The 19,515-nt window shown below is 37.0% G+C and overlaps 1 protein-coding gene and 1 non-coding gene across 4 annotated transcripts in view; both read left to right on the top strand.

Moving 5' to 3' along the window:
* Positions 1–387: 387 nt before the first annotated feature.
* Positions 388–469, top strand: trnas-aga. The gene has a single exon. It is a non-coding gene; the product is annotated as a tRNA-Ser (tRNA).
* Positions 470–1,560: 1,091 nt separating this feature from the next.
* The window catches only part of c11h8orf37 (chromosome 11 C8orf37 homolog), a 24,915-nt gene continuing 6,960 nt past the window's right edge, over positions 1,561–19,515 (top strand). Inside the window, exons 1-7 of one of the 3 annotated variants that reach the window (XM_039619701.1) lie at positions 1,561–1,776; positions 2,056–2,158; positions 4,704–4,768; positions 5,119–5,184; positions 5,400–5,495; positions 14,511–14,646; positions 16,106–16,186. In XM_039619701.1, coding sequence (XP_039475635.1) covers positions 1,631–1,776; positions 2,056–2,158; positions 4,704–4,768; positions 5,119–5,184; positions 5,400–5,495; positions 14,511–14,646; positions 16,106–16,186 — 693 coding nt within the window. In that variant the 5' untranslated portion in view covers positions 1,561–1,630. Of the gene's footprint in view, positions 1,777–2,055; positions 2,159–4,703; positions 4,769–5,118; positions 5,185–5,399; positions 5,496–14,510; positions 14,647–16,105; positions 17,073–19,515 lie in introns of those variants that run through there. The other 2 variants (XM_039619700.1, XM_031745929.2) reach the window with 2 other exon arrangements.

Genomic DNA, 19,515 nt, shown 5'->3' with positions numbered 1-19,515 from the left:
TTAATACTGTCCATATGTATATAGTGCTGCAGAACTGTGCCCCCCAGCATACTGAGTAGGAGATGCTCTGTATCTCATTGTACAACCGTATAGTGACAATAAAGGCATTGTATTGTATTGTATTGTATTCTATCTATTCTAGTTCTACTGAACTGTACTGTACAGACTCTCCAGTTCGTTTAAATTCTAAACGAACTTCCTTTGGTTCATCTTCTAAACCAAAGGAACTCATTCTGTCGTTCGTGTAAGTTCGTTTAGAATCTAAACGAACTGGAGAGTCTGTACAGTACAGTTCAGTAGAACTACACTATGAACTAAAGGAACTCGTTCGTGTAAGACTAACTTGGCCTGTTAAAAACGTGCAACTGTGTTAAAGAGCTCTATCCGGTTGTCGTGGCCGAGTGGTTAAGGCGATGGACTAGAAATCCATTGGGGTCTCCCCGCGCAGGTTCGAATCCTGCCGACAACGAAGCTTTTTGGCTTATTTAGTTGTTTTTCTTTTTAATGCAATTTGCAGTTTTACATTCTCGAATTTTCAAAGGAAGGATCTATTTTGTTGTTGGCAAACTAGCTTACATTAGCTTAAAAACTGTTGTTCTAATGCTACACGCAAAGAAAGAATAACTAACGGTACATCCTGTCACATTTTCAAAATAAAATTATTAATAAAGTAAGCGCTCTAATTAAACTTAATGAAACATTACAATATATTAAAGACTTACAAAACAGAACAAAATAGTCAATCATGACTGAGATTTATAAACATTTAAAAACAACACAGATGACCAAAGTGCTGTACAACTAAATGAAATAAAACACAGCAAGAAAAATACAAATAGCTCTAATTATAAATATCCCAATATAAATAAACATCCCAATATATAATAGAAGTGGTGCGCCCATCTTGTCAAATGTAATTTTATTTGATAGTTACCTGTAAGATATCAGTATACTTTAACCTGAAAAAAAGGTTTGACATAGACAAAAAATCAATCAGCTGTGCTTCGTTTCTTCTGTTTAAAGTGTGTTTTCCTGTGTTGGTCTAAAATAGCACTTCTAATTTGTTGGACTTCTCGATATATATATATATAGGAGGTGGAGGTGGAGAGTTTCATATGAGAGTTTCATATGAAACTCTCCACCTCCACCTCCTATCTTTTTTTAGTGTCACTGTATCCAAACCGTACACCATAGCAGGTCTCACTGCTATCTTGAGTATTTCTTTCTTCTACTGATTTTTATTCTCAATCTCTCCAGAGAACAATGCCCCCACTTCTCCAGACCCTATTTTATCAGGTCCCTACTCTCACTATAGATCACACTGTTGTCTACAAAGATCATAGTCCAGGAGATTCATGCCTGACCTACATATGTCAGGTAGACACAAACATTTGCAAACAACTAGAGGCTCTGGGGGAAATCCCTAATGTAATACCTAATGTCAAGTAGAAATTAAAACTTTCTTTGAGCTCGATTCAATTTAGACTTTTATTTTGAAGACACCGTAGCTCGGCTTCCGCTATGTCCCACTGTTGCTTAGCAACGACGAACGCTGTCATGATGTCAGCCGCTAGCTTGTGCTGATTAGCTGGGGTGGGGGTACAGCATTCGGTGGGAGGAACTCTTTACGATGGATGATGAAGATTTGGACCAATTGCTGGATGAAGTCGAGAAAAAGTTTTGTCGCAACGTTTCAATTGCGTCCTCAGCGGCTCGCACCAACTCAAATGTGGTTGGAAAACACGAGAAAGACAAAGACGGACAGAAAAAGCACGGGTAAACAAAGCTAACTTGGCTAGCACATGTCAGGTATAAGTTAGCTGAGCATTACTTCAGGTTCCAGGCATTGCTGCTATTTAATAAACTTAATGATTAGTTCAGTTTATATTTAAATCGCTTCAGTGTTTTCAAATTATACTACAAACTGCCGAAATATGCAGAATATAGGGTTATTGTAGATACAGATGTTTGCTCTTTAAAAACAGTCATTAATATCTGTCACCAGCACCTGCTACAACCCCAAGACACTAATCCATATATGTGTTTCTGATTTAGTGCCACAAAACCTAAAGGGTCAGTGAACAGTGTCACTGAGGATATTGACGCCCTGCTGGAGGAATTACAGGAGGAAGACTGCAGTCATTTCCCGCAGCCAAAGGTAAGATTGACCTCTCTGAATTCTGGAAAGAGAACTGTGAATTACAAGAATGCACGGCATATAGAAAAGCTTGCTAAGTACACCTTAAAACATTTTTTAAGTCTTGCATGTGTTTGAGGGGCACACTGCTGTCATATACTTTAGGTTTTTAACTGATGCTGAGCTGCCACTGCTTGTATCTGAATTTGTTAGGAAGGCTTAGTCTTCTGTTGTGGTCCCATAATCTTATTTTGTACTGCTGTATCATGTATGAAGTGAACTGTGGATGAATGAAATGCACAGTTGTGCTTTCTTCCTTTTCAGGCTTATGATCCTCATCAAATCTTACCAAGAGCTGCTGTTGGCCCTCTGGCCAGCATGCTCTAGAGATTTTGTCAAGCCTTAGCAATAAGTATATCTATTCAACTAGTTTCACTTCACTTGTTTGTTTTTATGTAGGACCTCTACTACAGAGTAAGTTCAAAATGTCAAGATTCATTTATCCCAGTATTGGCGTTCAGGTTAAGCACTTACACAATTACTTATTACCCTGATAAGTCAACCCAGTGTTTGCCAGCAGAATATGTGTGGTTTAGTGCTTTAGTCGGTAAGCCTTGAAAAGCCCTAAATACATTCACCAGCCATTTCATTAGGTATACACCAGTCAACTGTTTGTTAATGCAAATATAATCTAAATAGCCAATCACATGGCATAAAGTCAATGCATTTAAGGATGCTGATGGTCTAGACAAGCTCCTTATATTCAAGCAGAGAATCAGAATGAGGAAGAAAGGTGACTTAAGTCATTTTTGAATGTGGCATGGTCATTGGTGACATGGCTGGGTCTGGCTGGTCTGTGTATTTCATAAAACGCTGATCTGCTAGGATTTTCTCACACAACCATCTTTACAGAGAATTGTCTGGAAAAGAGAAAATATCCAGAGAGCAGCAGTTCTTGGGGTCAAAATGCCTTGACCCAGAGAGGTCCGAGGATTAAGGCTGTGGGCTGAATGGAAGGCAACAGTTACTCAAATAACCCCTTGCGACAGACCAGGAATGCAGATGAACATCTCTAAATGCACAAAACATCAAACTTTGAAGCAGATGAGCTACAGCTGCAGAAGAGCACACCAGGTGCTACTCCTCTGTGGTCGCTGCTATTTAGAAAACTGATTGGTCAGCAAAAAGTGATTTTTGTACGTGTTGATTTGCAGCACAAATTACCATTGGAGTGTATTCTTATAAGAAGTGAACCACCTTTTAGGGTAAAACCTTAAGTTACTTTGATAAATCTCTAATCTTGCTTGAAAGTACGGTCCTCTGGTTGTTCATGAGCCACAGTTTGAGCACCACAGTCTTACAGTACCCAATGAATGAAGCAGGTAGTAGCCTTAACTTGGATAATTAAGCTGACAGACAGGTATACTGAGGGGGAAAAAAACGAAAATTATTGTTTGAAACTATTCTCAAAGGAGTTGCATTAGCTAATCGTGATAATGGTGCATAAAGTGAGGGAAAATATATAATTAAAGAAGAGGATACACAGTTTCCAGTAACAAAATTCCAAATATTTAATGTGTGTCAGCTATTAACTAAATGGATGATGTGATAAACTGACTTATTAGGCGAGACCAAGCCAAAAAATGTGCTATATAAAACAATTACACTAATTAAATAAATTGCTGCTACAAATAACCCCAAAACACACACTAATACACACACACACTAATACACACACACACTAATACACACACACACACACACACACACACACACACACACACACACACAGGAAATATCTGTTCCTAATACAATGCAGTTCCCTGCGAATGTAATTTGTTACATTTTTTCCTCTGTTTTGCTTTTGTGCCTTAGAAATTGTTTTTCAGTTCAGCATCAATTTAACAGAAAAGCTATGATCAACCAATTTGACCAATAAAGAGAAAGTTAGTGACCAGCAGGTAAACACAGCGGAGCATTTCAAGCTGGAGAACCAGATACTCCTAGGATTTTTTTCAAGTGGGGGCAAAATCTATTAATTTAGGTACTGTTCAAATTCTTATGTTCAAAATTATTTTTCAGATCCTCCAAATAACACATGACTCAGCCACTCTGGTCCTCTGACAGAGGGAAACTCGGTCACTCTGACCCACAACACTAAAACTGCCTGTGACCAGCTACGTTTGGTACAAAAGAGGATGCAGCTCAGGCAGCAGGAGCGGGTTCTAAGAAGAGGCAGATGGAAGAATACAATTATGTGAAACACTTAAAGTGAAGTGCCAATATCTAGGTTCAGCTTCTGCCTTCACAGTCAGACATTATTATGATGCATCTGTCTCATCTCCAAGTCTTCACGTGCATTATGAATAACCAGTTAGAGCCATAAACATACACCTGGGTTTTCAAATGTGACTAAGTCCTCTTTGTGACAGCTCTACTTGATTATAACTACACATACACAAGAGGGATGGGGAGGAGCAGGTGGCGATAAATGTAGGTTTTAATTGGTTTTATTCTATTCACAGTTTAAGAAAGAAATAACTCTTTTTTTAACCTTTCATTTCAGGCTGAGCAGTTTCCTAAAGGACCACATGTGGAAAAGACGCTTCCATCTCAGTCGGGAGGAAGAAAGTAAGTCTTTTAGTTTATTCAAAATTTAAAAAAAAAACATGCAGGCATGTAATAATCACAGGATGCAAGGAAGTTAAACTGCATTTGTCTCTGAGTTAGTATTTCTACATATGCCATAAGTTTGGATATTTACTAAATTAGTGTATGAAGGATAGTTAACCAAGATAAAAGTCAGTAACATATTATATGGAAGCGTATCAGTGGCCAGATAAAAGTCTTTATATTATATATAAAAGTAACGACTAGGTTGTGTGTTTGTTCAAGCTGTGTATCCTGTTTATGCAGGATTTTGATTTTCTTGCTCTTTCTGTTTGTCTGGACACGATCTGCACTGCGTGTTCTGCATCCAGGTGCTGTCCTGTTTTTATTGGCGGGAGCTCTGTCGCAAATGGTGTCGGAACAGCCGCATCCAAGAGGTGTGAAAAAATAATTTCATACTGAAGAGCGTCTGTCAGGTCTTGTCTGGTCCTGGTTTATAAAGATGTAGAACTCTAGTATCCAAAACATATTTTCGATTAGTTTAAATAAATTATACCATGGTGCATTTTCAAATGATTATAGACCAATGAGTGATTACCTATAGTGTGTATTCATTGCCTATTGCAAATAATAACTGACTGTATACCAATAGATCATGTGACCAGCTGAGGTGTATATCCTGCGACTTTCGGGTGCTGATGTTTGATGACTGTGAGTGGGATTCAAGCTGTGATTACCTGTTCCTCAGGTGAGTCTGCAGGCTCGATGCCATGTTTTTCTCATCTTGACAAGAAAATGTGTGATTAAAGAAGTTTTAAAGAGGAACGTGAGCAGCAGATTTAAATTGGTACCTTATGTATGCCGTTAGGGGTCACATTTTGTGTTTTACATATGGTGTGTCTATGGGAATGTATTTAAGGTAGACACACGAACACCTCACTGGCTTCAAGCGTAGGCTTAGCCTCTACAGACTGTATATGCAGTTCAGTGTGCTCTGCTAGTACTCCTTAAAAACTTTGGTTTTTGGTCACCCTATAACCTTCAAGTGATTGATTGGGATAATTTATGAGCCCAGCAGTGATTATTTTTAATCCTAAATATCTGAACTTTATCTACAACTTTTCCTTGAAACTTTCATAGTTTTTTACAGGAATTATGATGACCTAGAATAGTAAGATGTGCTGCTGCATAAGGCATTTTGGCAAAATTGATGATGAAAATGTTTTGATTACTTCTTACATAATTCTAGTTCTCAGTCACATTTAAGTCTATTACAACATTTTAGAATATCTGCCACATATAAATGAAACACTAAAGGTGAGATAAACACGAGTAAAGCCATCAGAAAAAGTATTCCTTTATAAAGTATGATAAAATGACCCCACTCTGGCATTTTAGTCTCTAGAAAAGCTTGGTCTCTTGAGACTCAAAACATCTCTCCACTCCTTTCATCAGTTTCAAATGTTTCCCAGCTGTGAACCTTTCAGATAAAACTGATTTTTTTTCTGCTCCGCTTTTCTTCTTGAATACATAAAAACAAAGCACAAAAACTTGAGAGGAAAAGGATATATTTGAAACAAGATAACTATATTTGTCTATAAATTTGTCTTGCATATTTTTAAACCTGCTACTGTTTGTATCTTGTGGAGCCCCCCGCCCACATTTTTTGTGATCCTTACTGGGGATCCTAGCTTACAAACCAGTGTGCTGTACAGAAGTGAACTTCCACAGCATTTCATTGTTCTCGCCACTTTTTGACTTATGTGGCATCAATTTGATGATCCATAACACGCACACTGAGATCTCCTGTGTGAGTTTCAACTATATTCACTCCACCTTTCCCACAAAGCCAGGGAGCAGTGATAAAGTAGTCTGTTACACATAAGTGCATATCAGTTGTTGTGGACTTTAGCTGTTTGTTGTGAGCTTGCTGAGTAGTGCAGCATGTTTTGACAGGTAACAATGCTGTGTGAAACTGAATGAGGCCACTGTTGATCCAGCAGAGGGACCAATGTGTTTAAAAAAAACAAAACAAAAAACCCTGAACATGACATCATCATCTCAACGAAGCTTTACTGGCCAATCCAGTATGAGCAAACACATTTGTCCAGCATTTGTCCCCAAATAACATAAAAAAGAATGAGTCATGAAATCCTATTTTACAGCATTAAAAGCCTCTGTGCTGCCTTTTATTATTTTATAAGGAATTTCCTGGATGTTTATCTTAATGCCAACCTTGTTAAGTGTGAGACCCCAAATTATCCACAACTCTTACTCACACATAATGTCAGGAAGGCTGGATTGTTTGGGGATATTTAATGAATCTTCTAATTATTATAGTCTACTCACATTGTAAGTATGTAAGTGAATTATAAAAGTCTTTCATTGCTTGTGCTCTAGTACAGAACCCTTTCAGTATCTCAGTATTTCAGTCTTACTGCCTGGAATGGCTACATTGACCAAAACAGTGTGTTTTTCACTTGTTCCCATATTTGGTACAGTGAAATTGTTGGGGTCATTACCTTTACCATATGAAGCACCTTAAGGTGACCATTTTTGAATTGGCGCAATATAAAAATGAATCACATGGCATAAAAATTGAATTTAAATGTTTATGTGTTTTAAGATAATTAAATTATTATTTTTTCTTAAGATTTGTTGGGTTTTATTGCTTGACCAGACGGGGGCAATATTGTTCTGTGGAGCTGCTTTTAAATGTATATGTTTTTGTTTTTTTTCTTTCTAGACAAGCTGAACTCTGAGTAAAGTAGAACAGGGCACATTGTAAAACATGTTCAGCCCTCATTAATCCACCCACAGTCCTAATGACCGATAAGAGCAGTTACCTTTCCCCAATGGAAACAATTCAGCATCTGCAGATCTTTGTGACTAGAATATAAACAACCACACTATCCTACTCCCACACCCTTGTTAAGCCTCTCCAGAAAACTATAAACTAAGTAGACTGCTGGTACAAACTTACAGACTGAGTATCACAGTTATATAAATGTCAGCATATTAGGTTCTCTTTCTGTAAACTTTCTCTTGACAGAATTCACATAATGTCTTAGTTATCTGTGAGTCGTGCTACTTGTCAGACAAGCAGCAGTCTTTTTTTGCTCTTGTTGCTTGTGTTTATAACCCAGTTGATAGATTTCTTTCTGTTGCTAAGAAAAATGTTCATAAAAAAAGTTCATAATGACATAAATAATTAGTAGGTAACATTTGACTTTATGCAAATTAAGTGCAGTATATATAAGCTTTTATCCCTGAAGTGCTTTGAAGAATCAAGACTCTTTGGGGTCCACTGTTGTCATATGGACTGAAGGAGCCTTTTAATAAGTATACCTCCTGATCAACAGCTGCTCCACATGCATGTGATATTGTGAATGCAGTTTGAACTACACAAACAGGTTCAGCCTCATGATTTTATCTAGTTATGATAATGCAAGAAATGAGCTTTCCATAATTTTAACACTAAAGCAGTAGAATATCATTCAGATAACACCACACAGGTGACCTCCATTCATGTTACAACGGTTAATGGTGTCGTTTTGTCCAGACATGCAGCTGCAGGAGGGAGAAAGGTTGACTTCTGGTGACGCTGTCACTCGTTATAGCAGCGGTTCTTAGACTATGGCGGGTCACACTAATGGGCCACAGATAATCAGGTGACAAGTATGAAGTGAGACTAAGGTGTCTGACCATTATTTAAGTAAGTATTTGAGGAAAAGGGAGAGCTACTGTTAAGATAAAAATAAATAAATAAAAGAACCGAGGGTTTAACTGAACACTGAGGCTGATTAACTTCTGTGTTGAATGTATGGAGAGCCTACAGTGTGGCTGATGTTGTTGCCAGCATTTGTACCTGCGCATGGTGTGACTGCGTTGTTCTACTGTTGACAGGGGACTTTCTTTTTTCAAGTTGACCCATTCTCTTCCAGTCGATTCGAAAAGCTGGAAATACGTAGGTGTAAATGATGGTGCTAAGACACTGATTCATGATCAATTCTACATTTCTTTTAATCTTATTGGAGATTTGATTGAAGTCAAATTTGTTGTTTGGGCATGTTTGTATTTAATACATTATGAAACAAAATCTCACTGTTAAACTCCAGTAATATCCCAGTGTGAGCAGGTAAATGTGCCAGTTGACAGATTGTTCTCTTTAAGCTGTAGTAATTGTCAGCATGTGCTAAGTGAGTGCTTAGTTTCAAACATGTGACTATAATAGGAATTTTATCAGTTTTACAACTCTGCAGCTTTTCTACATCAACTCAGGGCTTTTGAGCTTCTTTTAACTTCCACTTTCTGACTAGTTCAGTCTCTGTTTCCAGCAATAGATACATAAAAACGTTTTAGATAATGAATAAAAGGAACCAAATAGGAAAAATAACCACTAATTGAAAGAGCTCATTATTCAGAAAAAGTAGGGAGAAGAAAGTAAAAGAACGGTTTAACTGTTATTTTCATTAATTGCCTTAATTCCTCAAAAACAGAATTTATTTGCATCAGTTGGCAATGTGAGCTTAAAGCGTTCTGTCTGATCCTTACCAAATAAGGAAAACTCAGTCTAGACATATTTTTCATTTTGACAATGGAAACAAAATTAACCTCATTACTGAACAAAAATTGCTCCCCCATGTACCAGATGTCTATGGACGTTATTTTGTGGATTAAGTCTCTCTTAAAAATAAATCTGAATTGAGTTGAAAAGAGACAGGTTGTCATTTCAGGCCTTTACACTAACATGAATTCAACCTAATTTCAGCCATTCATCCATATCCCACTGAACAATTTTCTGTTGATTATGGGTCTGAAAGGGCGTGTAAATGGTACAGAGCTGTCAAGATTAAAATCATGTTAATTGTGGTTCAGAGGTGAAAGTTTAGTAGATGTCTAGATCACACTTTCAGGTGCTCCTTATTCACAATGGGTCACCGCACGCTTAATCTGGCAGATTTTTACAGCAGATGCCCTTCCTGACACAGCTGCACAAGAGGTTGGTGTTTCATATGAGGGGTCTTTCACCTGTTAGGCAAATATGTAACTACAGTTTTAAATTTAGTCTTTGTCCAAAGCAAACCATGTTTCCCATGGGGTTATGCATATACTGCATGATGAGCTTATTTGTATGGAAGTCTGGAAAATCAAAACTTGTGGTCCCCACAATAGTAAGCATGGTAAGCCTGTGGTTAGATCTGCTGCCTTGTAGTCTTGAAGACTGCAGAGAAAATGTTTCCTTCGATTTTTTTAAAATAAAAAGGCGTTTCAGCCTTTACTTTTAACAAATGCTTAATGCTGTTTAGATGCCCATCAAAGTTGTCTTCTGCATCTTTTCTGCTAAGTAGGAAGGAGATATTTTCCATCTCGTGACATAAAATGCAAGTTGTAATAGAGGAGCTGTTTGGTGCTTGGGTCTATATAGTTTCCTTCTGAAAGACAACACAGATATGCATGTACGATAGATAGATAGAAAGATAGGTGATGATTTATGAGTAATATCTGAATTAATATATAAGTACAAAAGATCTAATACATCTAAATGAGTTGTTGTTAGTGTGTGGGTAAAACACCAGAAATAAACCAGAAATCTCCTGATTATGAAAGGTTTCCCGAGTATATAGAAGCGGTAAAGCTGGCTCTGTGAAGCTTAAGATGGTCTTAAAGTGTTTTTCACTGGTAAGTGCAGGAAACTTAAATGTATGTGTCCAGAAGGCTTTTAGTGCTTGGAAAGACATTATGAGATGTTAAGAAGGCTGTACATGTGTCAAGTTTTCACACACCAGCATAAAAGATATACATCCACACCAATGACATGTTAGCACTTAGCAATGTTTTTACTCCACAAGTGTGCAATTTACTTTTAGTGTGACTTTAAGTTCAGAGCACTTTGAAGCACTCAGGAGCACTCAGGATGATGAGTTTGCCCTTCATGTCATCACGTCAGTGTTATCCTCAATAAAGCTTCAGTCCTTTAGGAGTAGAGCTTCGACCTTTCAGCTACAAAAGGTGAAATTAAAAAAAACAAAACATCACATTGGAGGCAGTTACATATGCACTTCATAGCCTCTAAATCTAAATGAAAAACATATTCACATGCAAATTTACTTTTCTTTTTTACCGACCTGGTGACAAATTTGAAAAAAGTTATGTTATAATCTATTCACACAATTTACTGGAGGGTTAAGCTGCTGAGCTGTAATTTAATCTCACACTTGATCTGTGTTGAACGAATTAACTTCATTGTTTTTGTCAGAATAGTACATTAAGTAGTTTACCCATAATTTGTTAATAAAGAATATGGTGTTTTCTCTCCTCAGTGGTCTGAGAAGGCTTTCTTAAACAGGCGATTTTCCTTTCACACTAATTTGACATTTGCCTGGTCATGTGTAGCTTATGCATCCATTACTACCCACACGGTTGTTGTTTCTTCTTAATTAAGAGGCTTACACGAGGACATTAACAGTGATAGAAGTGCATGTGTGCTGTGCCTATAATTTTAAAAGCAAAAGTGAGTGGCACAGTATGCAAATTTAGAATTGTTTGCATAATTTTCTACTCATACATTATTATGGGGTGACACAGTTTTTATTTCAAGCATAAAGGAGAAGTTAAAAAAACATCAGCCTCAAACAGCACAAAGCTGAGAGGAAAATACATGTTAAGTACACTTGAGCTTAATGTTAATGACTGTCTGTATTCATTTGTCATGCATAATCATGCATTTTAATTTAGCGAAGATTAGGGTACTGTTATGGATGAATCTAGGTCAGTGGGTCAAGATTATTCATATTGGACTATTACTGGTGTAAACTTGAAATATGTTTGATTTTACAATGTTTTCATGTCTAAATCAAATGTTTCATATTTAATTACAGTGTTTAACGCGGTGCTTAACACATTTATTAGACCACCTGTCATAAAAACAAAGATATACAAAAAATTCAGAAATCTGTCAAAAACCTGTTTAAACCTAAAAATGACATTTGCACTTTTAAGCAAATAACAAACCAAATTCATGTTTTTCTACCCAAATTTAGACCTCTAAGAAAGTAATCAAGCCCGACATTCAACAACTAAAACTAATTTTTCTATTCATGATGCAAGCAAATAACTATAATTTAGCATCTTCATCAAAAAGTAATCATCCATGCATCCATCTATTTAAACAAATAATGATAATGTGCTTTACTATTTTTTTTACCTTTTTTGTAAAACAATAAATTTATAAATTCATGCAAAACATGGACAGGTTTGATTAAAGAGTTTATGTGTACTGGTGGTTGTTAATCACTGCATATTTAAAAGATAAAAAAATAAGTCATTATATAGTTATGATTCCTTTATCTAGGCCATTCAATATCATGATGTTACTCTACTTTTAAAATTCACAGGTTTTCTCTCCTCATGCTAAAGGCAGGACTCAGGGTTTCCTAAGTTGCAGAGTTTCAGTACCAACTGATATAAAATCTGCGATGCGAACTAATCATGAAAAGACCTGCATTGAATCCATTAACCCAAAGTGACACAGTATAGGTTGGTATTATTGTTTTGTGTTTTTGGAACGGTTACTATATGGAGGATATTTGTCATGGGCGAGATTTAGGAAAACAAGAATCGATATGAGCATAAACACAACACTGTGTAAAGGCAGTTGACTCACAGTCGTGTAGACGTCCTAATAAATGTGCAGCAAATTCCACCTAATGGACAGAGACTAAAACTAAAGTTCCCATGTGCATTTATATTTTAGTTTGCTTTCATTTTTTGTAATCTTAGTTAGAAAAAGGAGCCATACATCATTGTAACAGTGTATACATGATAGAAAACAAAGAAGTAGAAGTGTACTTTAACTTATATCTACTTTTAATTAATTACTGGAATGCTGCAGCCGGTTTATTGTCATCGATCATGTTCATTCTTTTAGGGAAACAATTTTCCATGTTTAGTGGCTGCTTCCAGCATGAGCAAAAGTCATGTCAGACTGGTTTCTTGAAACATAACAAAGAGCTCTGGTGATGTGGTAAAACAGGCAATTGTATCAAATCTGAAGAAATTATGTGATGGCATTGTGTCAAACTCAAAGGATTTTTTCCAACATCCTGTGGAATCCATGACTGCACAAATTGAGGTTGTTTTGAGAGCAAACTGAGGTACTGAGTGTACCCATCTACCAGTTACAGAGCAACACTGACATCAGTTTAAAGTGGTGTTTGTGTCCAAAGAACATTTTTTTAAAATTACAAACTTCCGAGAAAAAATAGTTGTCTCTTAAGCTGCTAGATTTTCCCCTTACTTCACCATCTAGTCTCTAACTGTGTCCATCTGCTGTTTGGTGAAGTCTGTCACAGGCTGTGTGATGAAAACACTGCCTGAGCTGCTGGAAACACAGAAATGGAACCAGTCGGTCAGTGTGTTTCATAAGATAAAGATTCCTTTATTGTTGCTATACTTTGGCATCATACAGTGAAATTGGAGCAGAGCTTACGTTTCAGCAGACTAGCCTACATACATTCTTACATGCTTTTCACTCATGCATAGTTGTGGTGTATGTTTTTTTTTTTTTTTTTTTTTTTTTTTTTAGAAATCTAACAAGACAGTTACTCTGAATATGGAACAAAATATATGGAATTATTTTTCTGTCAAAAGTCTGCGAAATGAAGTTGTTGGGTTGCATTGTCTTTTTTTCTCGCGCGCAACTTTTGATAAAAAAATAATTCCATTAAAAATGCTCACTTAAAACAACATTGGCAGCTAAATGTGCCATTCGAAACACTTTATCAGCACTGGATAACACAAAGTCATTTAAACTTCAAACAATCTGCCCAGATAAGACCCATAAACCACTGTGAATCCATTTCACCTGATTTGATTCAAATGAAAGTGACAAAAGGTGCACTGGAGAGGAAGCGTATTGTCAAAAAGCAGGCCCAGATGTTGTCTCATGCTACCAGTAGTGACAGGGACACAAACACAAAGGAAAAGTAGAGGAAAGTCAGTCAGAAGTAATAATGACAGAGCAGTGGTTTGTGGCTACCACCAGCAAAACCATTCCCCTGTGGGGTCTTGTTGTTGCCTCTCCAGTGCACCTGAGTCACTTTTGTTTACACCAAAGCAGGTGAAATGGATTTACAATGATTTATGCTTCATAATTGGACACTTTGTGTTGTAATGTGATTACTGAGTGTTTCCTTGATTTCTGGGAGCCGTGTGGTTGTCTCTATATACTGTGAAGCTTCATTTCTATATGGCACATTAGAAACAGTTGGTGAAAGTTACAAGGAGGAAGCAAAGTATTACTGATCAGTAATTTACAGAGAAGTTTCTCACAGGGTTGACTGATCAGTGATTCAGATTAATGTAACTTTAAGTAGAGTAGCAAATGCTGATATAAAAACATGGGCACGGCATGAACTGAGCTTTATTTCCTGAGCCAGATGACTTTCTGTAAAATTGCAAAATTATGGCTTTGGTCATTCTACGTATCTATCATGTAACAGATATAAAAATATACACATCTGTTCATAGCTAAAAAGTTCCTTAAGGGTAAGAATCCTTTTTTTCCTCTCTCTCTTTCATCTGTGCATGTCAGATATTTTGTCCTTCCAGCAGATTGCTCTGCACACATTATTTAATTTATCTCTTATTGAGTTTGAAATGGAAAAGTTAATACGGAGCTGCGCAGTAGGATTACAGAGGAGCTGTCTGCAGGGCTGCAGCTGGAAGGGTAAGGTCTTATCCTGTCTTTCTCTGCCGGCAGGAACAACATGCCGGAACGTCAGAAGCTCAGAACCAAGCTGAAGAAGAGGAGAGGCTTGCGGGCGTACGCCTGCCAGTGCAGCTGGATCTCCACGTTAGAGCCGACAGACCTCAGGGACCAACCTCAGCTCAGATGGGTCTGTGGCAAACACCAAGACTGATTTTCCCTAACCCCTAACCCTCACTGCTAGAAAGACTGTCATCTCATTGGACGGCCACTGTATTGTTCAAGTAGTACAAAAAAACCCCCCAAATTTCTGAAAATCTAGGGTGTTTTTTAAAAAAAATTCAAATATTATATAACAGGACAAAACTGCAAACATGAATGCATTTTTTTTTTCTCACTCTTAACTGAAGTCTTTCATTGAACTACCAAATAAACAAATTGGTACTCTTTCTCTGGCCAGACACGTGGCAGCACTTCTGTTATAATTTTGTTTGTATTTAACAAAATAAAAATGCAGACATAAGTGTACACATTAGTTTTTGACTGCCAGTGAAAACTGTTCTCTTTACAAATAACTCTTGCTGAGCTAACGCAGCCAATCCCTCAGCATGTTTGTGCTCTCTGCTCATATTACCGTCATATTAAATAAATTTTTGGCTTTTTAAATAAATTGTTTTAACATTGCACTCAACAACAAACAAATCCTCCCTAACAAAAAAGTAACTTCAAGGGCCAAATTGCATCATATTTCTTCAGATCAATATACGAGCCACAAGTAGGGGTGACATGGGCCGCAAGTGGCCCCCCGGGCCGTGAGTTTGAGACCCCTGCTCTACACAGAGGGGCCCAGACTAGATTAAAATCCAGGTCCTTCTTATCTCCAAATGTGTACCTGTAAAATTATTGAAATTATCAATAAAATGAAAATTTTGATTGATAATTGATCTATGAAATGTATCTTTGTATTTGAAGAGTTTGTTAACTTCTAGTTTGATAGCTGGCATCAAAATTTGCACCCAAGCGCAGAGTTTCGCCGTTTTTAAAAACAGTAATGTCAACATAATAATGTGTCTTTTTTTAAAAATGTCAGATGGCCTTAAAAGGCTTTGACTGCCAGAAGGCAGAGGAGTTCAAAATGAAAGTTCTGCAGTAAAAGGAGGAAAAACATCTGCAGCACAACAGAGCAAATGGCACTTGTGATGTAACGGCTATATTTATTTTTTGACCTGCTTGGTTGTTTGCTGTCCCAGTGAATTAGAAAATCTGAGATAAACTCTGTAGCTCTGTTGCTCAGCTGCTGCGTTTTTTTGGGGGGAGATTGCTTATTGGAACATTTTCAGCAAACATCTTCTTCCTTTATTTCTCCCAATTTCTGAGTTGTGCTCATCTGAATGTAAACATGTTTAGCATTAACCTCTTTTCAGAGTTATCACAACTCATTTGAGTGTGTGGATAGAAAATCCAGAGGAGATTGAGAAAACAATGGGATATGAAACAAAAACAATTACAAAGAATATTAGGCATCTGAAAATTATTTAGGGACCACCAAATGAAGCGCCGTGTCAAAGTAAGTATTTATTTCCTGTCGACTCCTCATAGCTGCTAAATCCTCCACAGGCTGGGCTCACAAGCTTTTTTTTTTCTTGCAGAGCGCTTCTGCTTGCAATCAAAGGCAACTGTGGGAGTTCTCAACAATGAGGCCAAAACCTGATATAAACTTGCAAAACCAGGTGATGCTGCAGATTCAGCTCATAATTCTCTGTGGTATAATTTCCAAAGTGACTTTATAAATGTTGGATGTTAATATTTGATTCTGATAGGCCACAGCAGATCCTGGGATTTTAGTGAGTAATAATTCTGACATTATATCTGCTGTTAATCTTTATAGTTAATTAAATTATGGCATCACTGTTTTTTCACCAGCAATGCATTTTACAAACTGTAAAGACGACACTTGTCACCTCCTCCTCTCAGCTGTGAGTAGCTGCATGTAAACTGACTTTAGAGGCGCTCTGTTGGACAGACAGTGTAATGGCACCATTTCCAAATCACCCCATGGGTCTTTTTATGCATTATGTTGTCTATAAAAAAACTGCAAAGAAAAAGAAAAGTTTGCATGTTGATAAATGTCTGGAAACATTTCCTGATGCCTGTTTGTCTTTCTGAAGCCAGCATCTGGCTCCACACCAGTGTATTTGCTGTAATAAGCAAATGCATATTACAAGCTATTCAGTAATAGCAATGTGTAAAAAGTGGGGTTAAGTATTAAAAACTTTTTAAATATTAAAAAAATGCTGTGTGAATATGTGTGCACTCAAAGCGCTTTGACTGGAAAAGTGGTAAAACTGTTAGAAAAGGTTATTTAAATCAAGAAGAGTAAGTCAGACAAACATCTTACCCTGTAAGTTAAGACAAACGTAAAGTCATTCTATCTTTAAGATCTGATTGTGATTAGTTTTGTATTGCGTCAAACGTATGTGTTGCTTAGATGTTTTCTTATAACATGCAAGAGAGTTTCTGCTCTATTCTTTTACCTGCAGCGTTGGTGGTGTTAATCCATGTGAGAGCAAGAAAATATGACAGATTTTATGTAAGGTCAATAAATATAATAGTTGATTTACCTGTTTTAAGAATTGTCACTATTAAGACTTATTGGGGGTTTTTTAAGTTTTAAATTTGTTCCTAAGGATCTGTATTTCTTGTGGATGTTCATCAAGAAAATAAAAAATTGGTAGGTCAGTGATAATTTTCTGCATGTTGATCTTGAACGTAACCTGAGGGCTGCACTGCAAAGCAAGTGCAACATAGCCAAGCTCTCTTTACTTAAGCTGACTTGACAAAACCTAAAACCTTAGTCGAAGAAAGAGGGGTATCACAGCGGTGGTGGTTATCGCCTTTCTCAGTTAACCCAGGCATTAAAATGTGTAACGAACCTGAAACGTCTTACAGCAAATCGCAACACTGCTGTGACAAAGAGAGAAACATTTATTCATTCTCAGTATCACAACAAAGCTTTAGAGCACAGCTTCATTTAGTCGATTTTATAAAATGTGGCAAGACATGTTGATCAATACAGAACATATTTCTTCAGCAAACAATCTGTTCAACACTTAACACATAGTGTAAATTAAATGCTGAGTGAAAATATGACACCTCGAGACGGTCTTACACTGAAACTGAAATCTTAGCCACTAAAAAACTCGAAGTCCAACACACCTCATACCTGAAGTATCTTTGCAACCCTGAAAATGCAGGGTCACACCTGAATTTACTCTTAATAAGCTCCTAATCCTGCTTTATAGTGAAGACCTCAAATCAAACTGATCTAATAATAAAACACAAATTCAAATCCTTTAAAAAAAAATTTTTTTTTAAAAATTACATAAATGTAAATGTTCTCTGTTATATACCGATTTTTAGTCAGGACTTAAGCCAAGTCGTAGTCAGTTTGGAGATTGTACACATCTTTTTTTCTTCTATCGATGTGACATTAATGCTGTAACGTTTTCCACAATACTGTTTTATATTATATAAATGACTAACTGAACTAAAGCAGCAAAGAGCCGTGCTGTGAAACAGTGTATTAGCCACCTCAGCTCGTCTCATTACTGATGATTAAAGTTTCGAGGAGGCTGCGTTTCCTCCGTGTTTTGATGTTGTGACTTGAAAACCTGCAGTTTTCTGCACCGTCGAGCTTCAGTAATGGCTTTTGAAGTGATGACAGTCTGGTGCGTCCGGGAGAATTTTTATGCAGCGCTTTAAAGTCGAGTCACAGTTTAATGAGATTAAGTCTTGCTGTTTAGCTGTAAACACAGATAAAGCCACATCGAGTCACATCAGCGGTGTAATTAGTGAGCAAATGGGAAAAAGGTGAGTTTCCCTGACATGCGCTGAGAGTCGCTAACACGGCCGATTAAAAGTCTCATAAATCAATTACTGATGATTTAGATTGTTTGTTTTTAATTTTTTTTAGATTTTGGTCCACAAAATCTGGCAGATGTGGTGGTTTGAAGTAAACAGTAGATCATCAGGTTTATTTAAACTTTAGATTATAGTTCCCACTGCCAAAGTATAGGACATTATTCTTTATTCATAGAAACCCTCATCTTATCTCAGATTGAAGCTTTAAATCTGGACCTATTTAGCAAATTCTTATTGCCAACAAATCCAGTAAAACGAAACACATCAACACTGGTTTCTCAGCATTGTGCCCTTTGCTTCCCCCTAAAGAAGCCAGCTCATTAAAACACTAAAATAGCTACACTGTAGATTACAGCCACAGCTTCTCTAAAAGAAAACAAATCATGAATTTCTCAGGGACTGGTCTTATGCACATTGGGTGCCTTGCAGGATGGTGCAGGTGAAAATGAGCCAAAGCTACATTGTGTGTGTTTTAGTAGTAATAAAGGTTAAGTGTTGGTTTGGTTAAATGCAAGAAAAATTTACAGTGTTGTGCAAAAGTTTCCTCCTCCCCTTCCTAAGTTATATTTCTTTGTATTTGTGGGTGCATGGATTTATTGAAACGTGCAAACTTTCATGGAAATATAGTTTAAAGGCCAAGAAAAAGATTCTACAAATTTTAATGTGCCTGAATGGGAGGCTTCAGTTTTCAGGCCCCTCTTCTATGGAACCAGTTTCCAGTTTGGATTCAGGAGACAGACACCATTTCTTCTTTTAAGATTAGGCTTCAAACTTTCCTTTTTGCTAAAGCATATAGTTAGGGCTGGATGCTGCAATAGGTGTAGGCTGCTGGGGGATTCCCATGATGCACTGAGTTTTTCCTTTTCAGTCACCTTTCTCAGTCACTATGTGTTAATAGACCTCTGTGCTTGCTCATAGGGGGTCATATAATTGTTGGGTTTTTCTTAGTATGTATTATTGTAGGGTCTGCCTTACACTATATAGCGCCTTGAGGTGACTGTTGTTGTGATTTGGCGCTGTATAAATAAAATTGAATTGAATTGAATTGAATTGAAAGTCAGTAATTAATATTATCACCTTTATTCTTCAACACAGCCAGTCTTATGTAAACTTTCTTGTAATAGCTGTCCAGGCTTCT

Source organism: Oreochromis aureus, linkage group 11, assembly GCF_013358895.1.
Source record: "Oreochromis aureus strain Israel breed Guangdong linkage group 11, ZZ_aureus, whole genome shotgun sequence".
In the NCBI taxonomy this organism is placed as follows: domain Eukaryota; kingdom Metazoa; phylum Chordata; class Actinopteri; order Cichliformes; family Cichlidae; genus Oreochromis; species Oreochromis aureus.
This window is presented reverse-complemented; position numbering and strand designations above follow the sequence as displayed.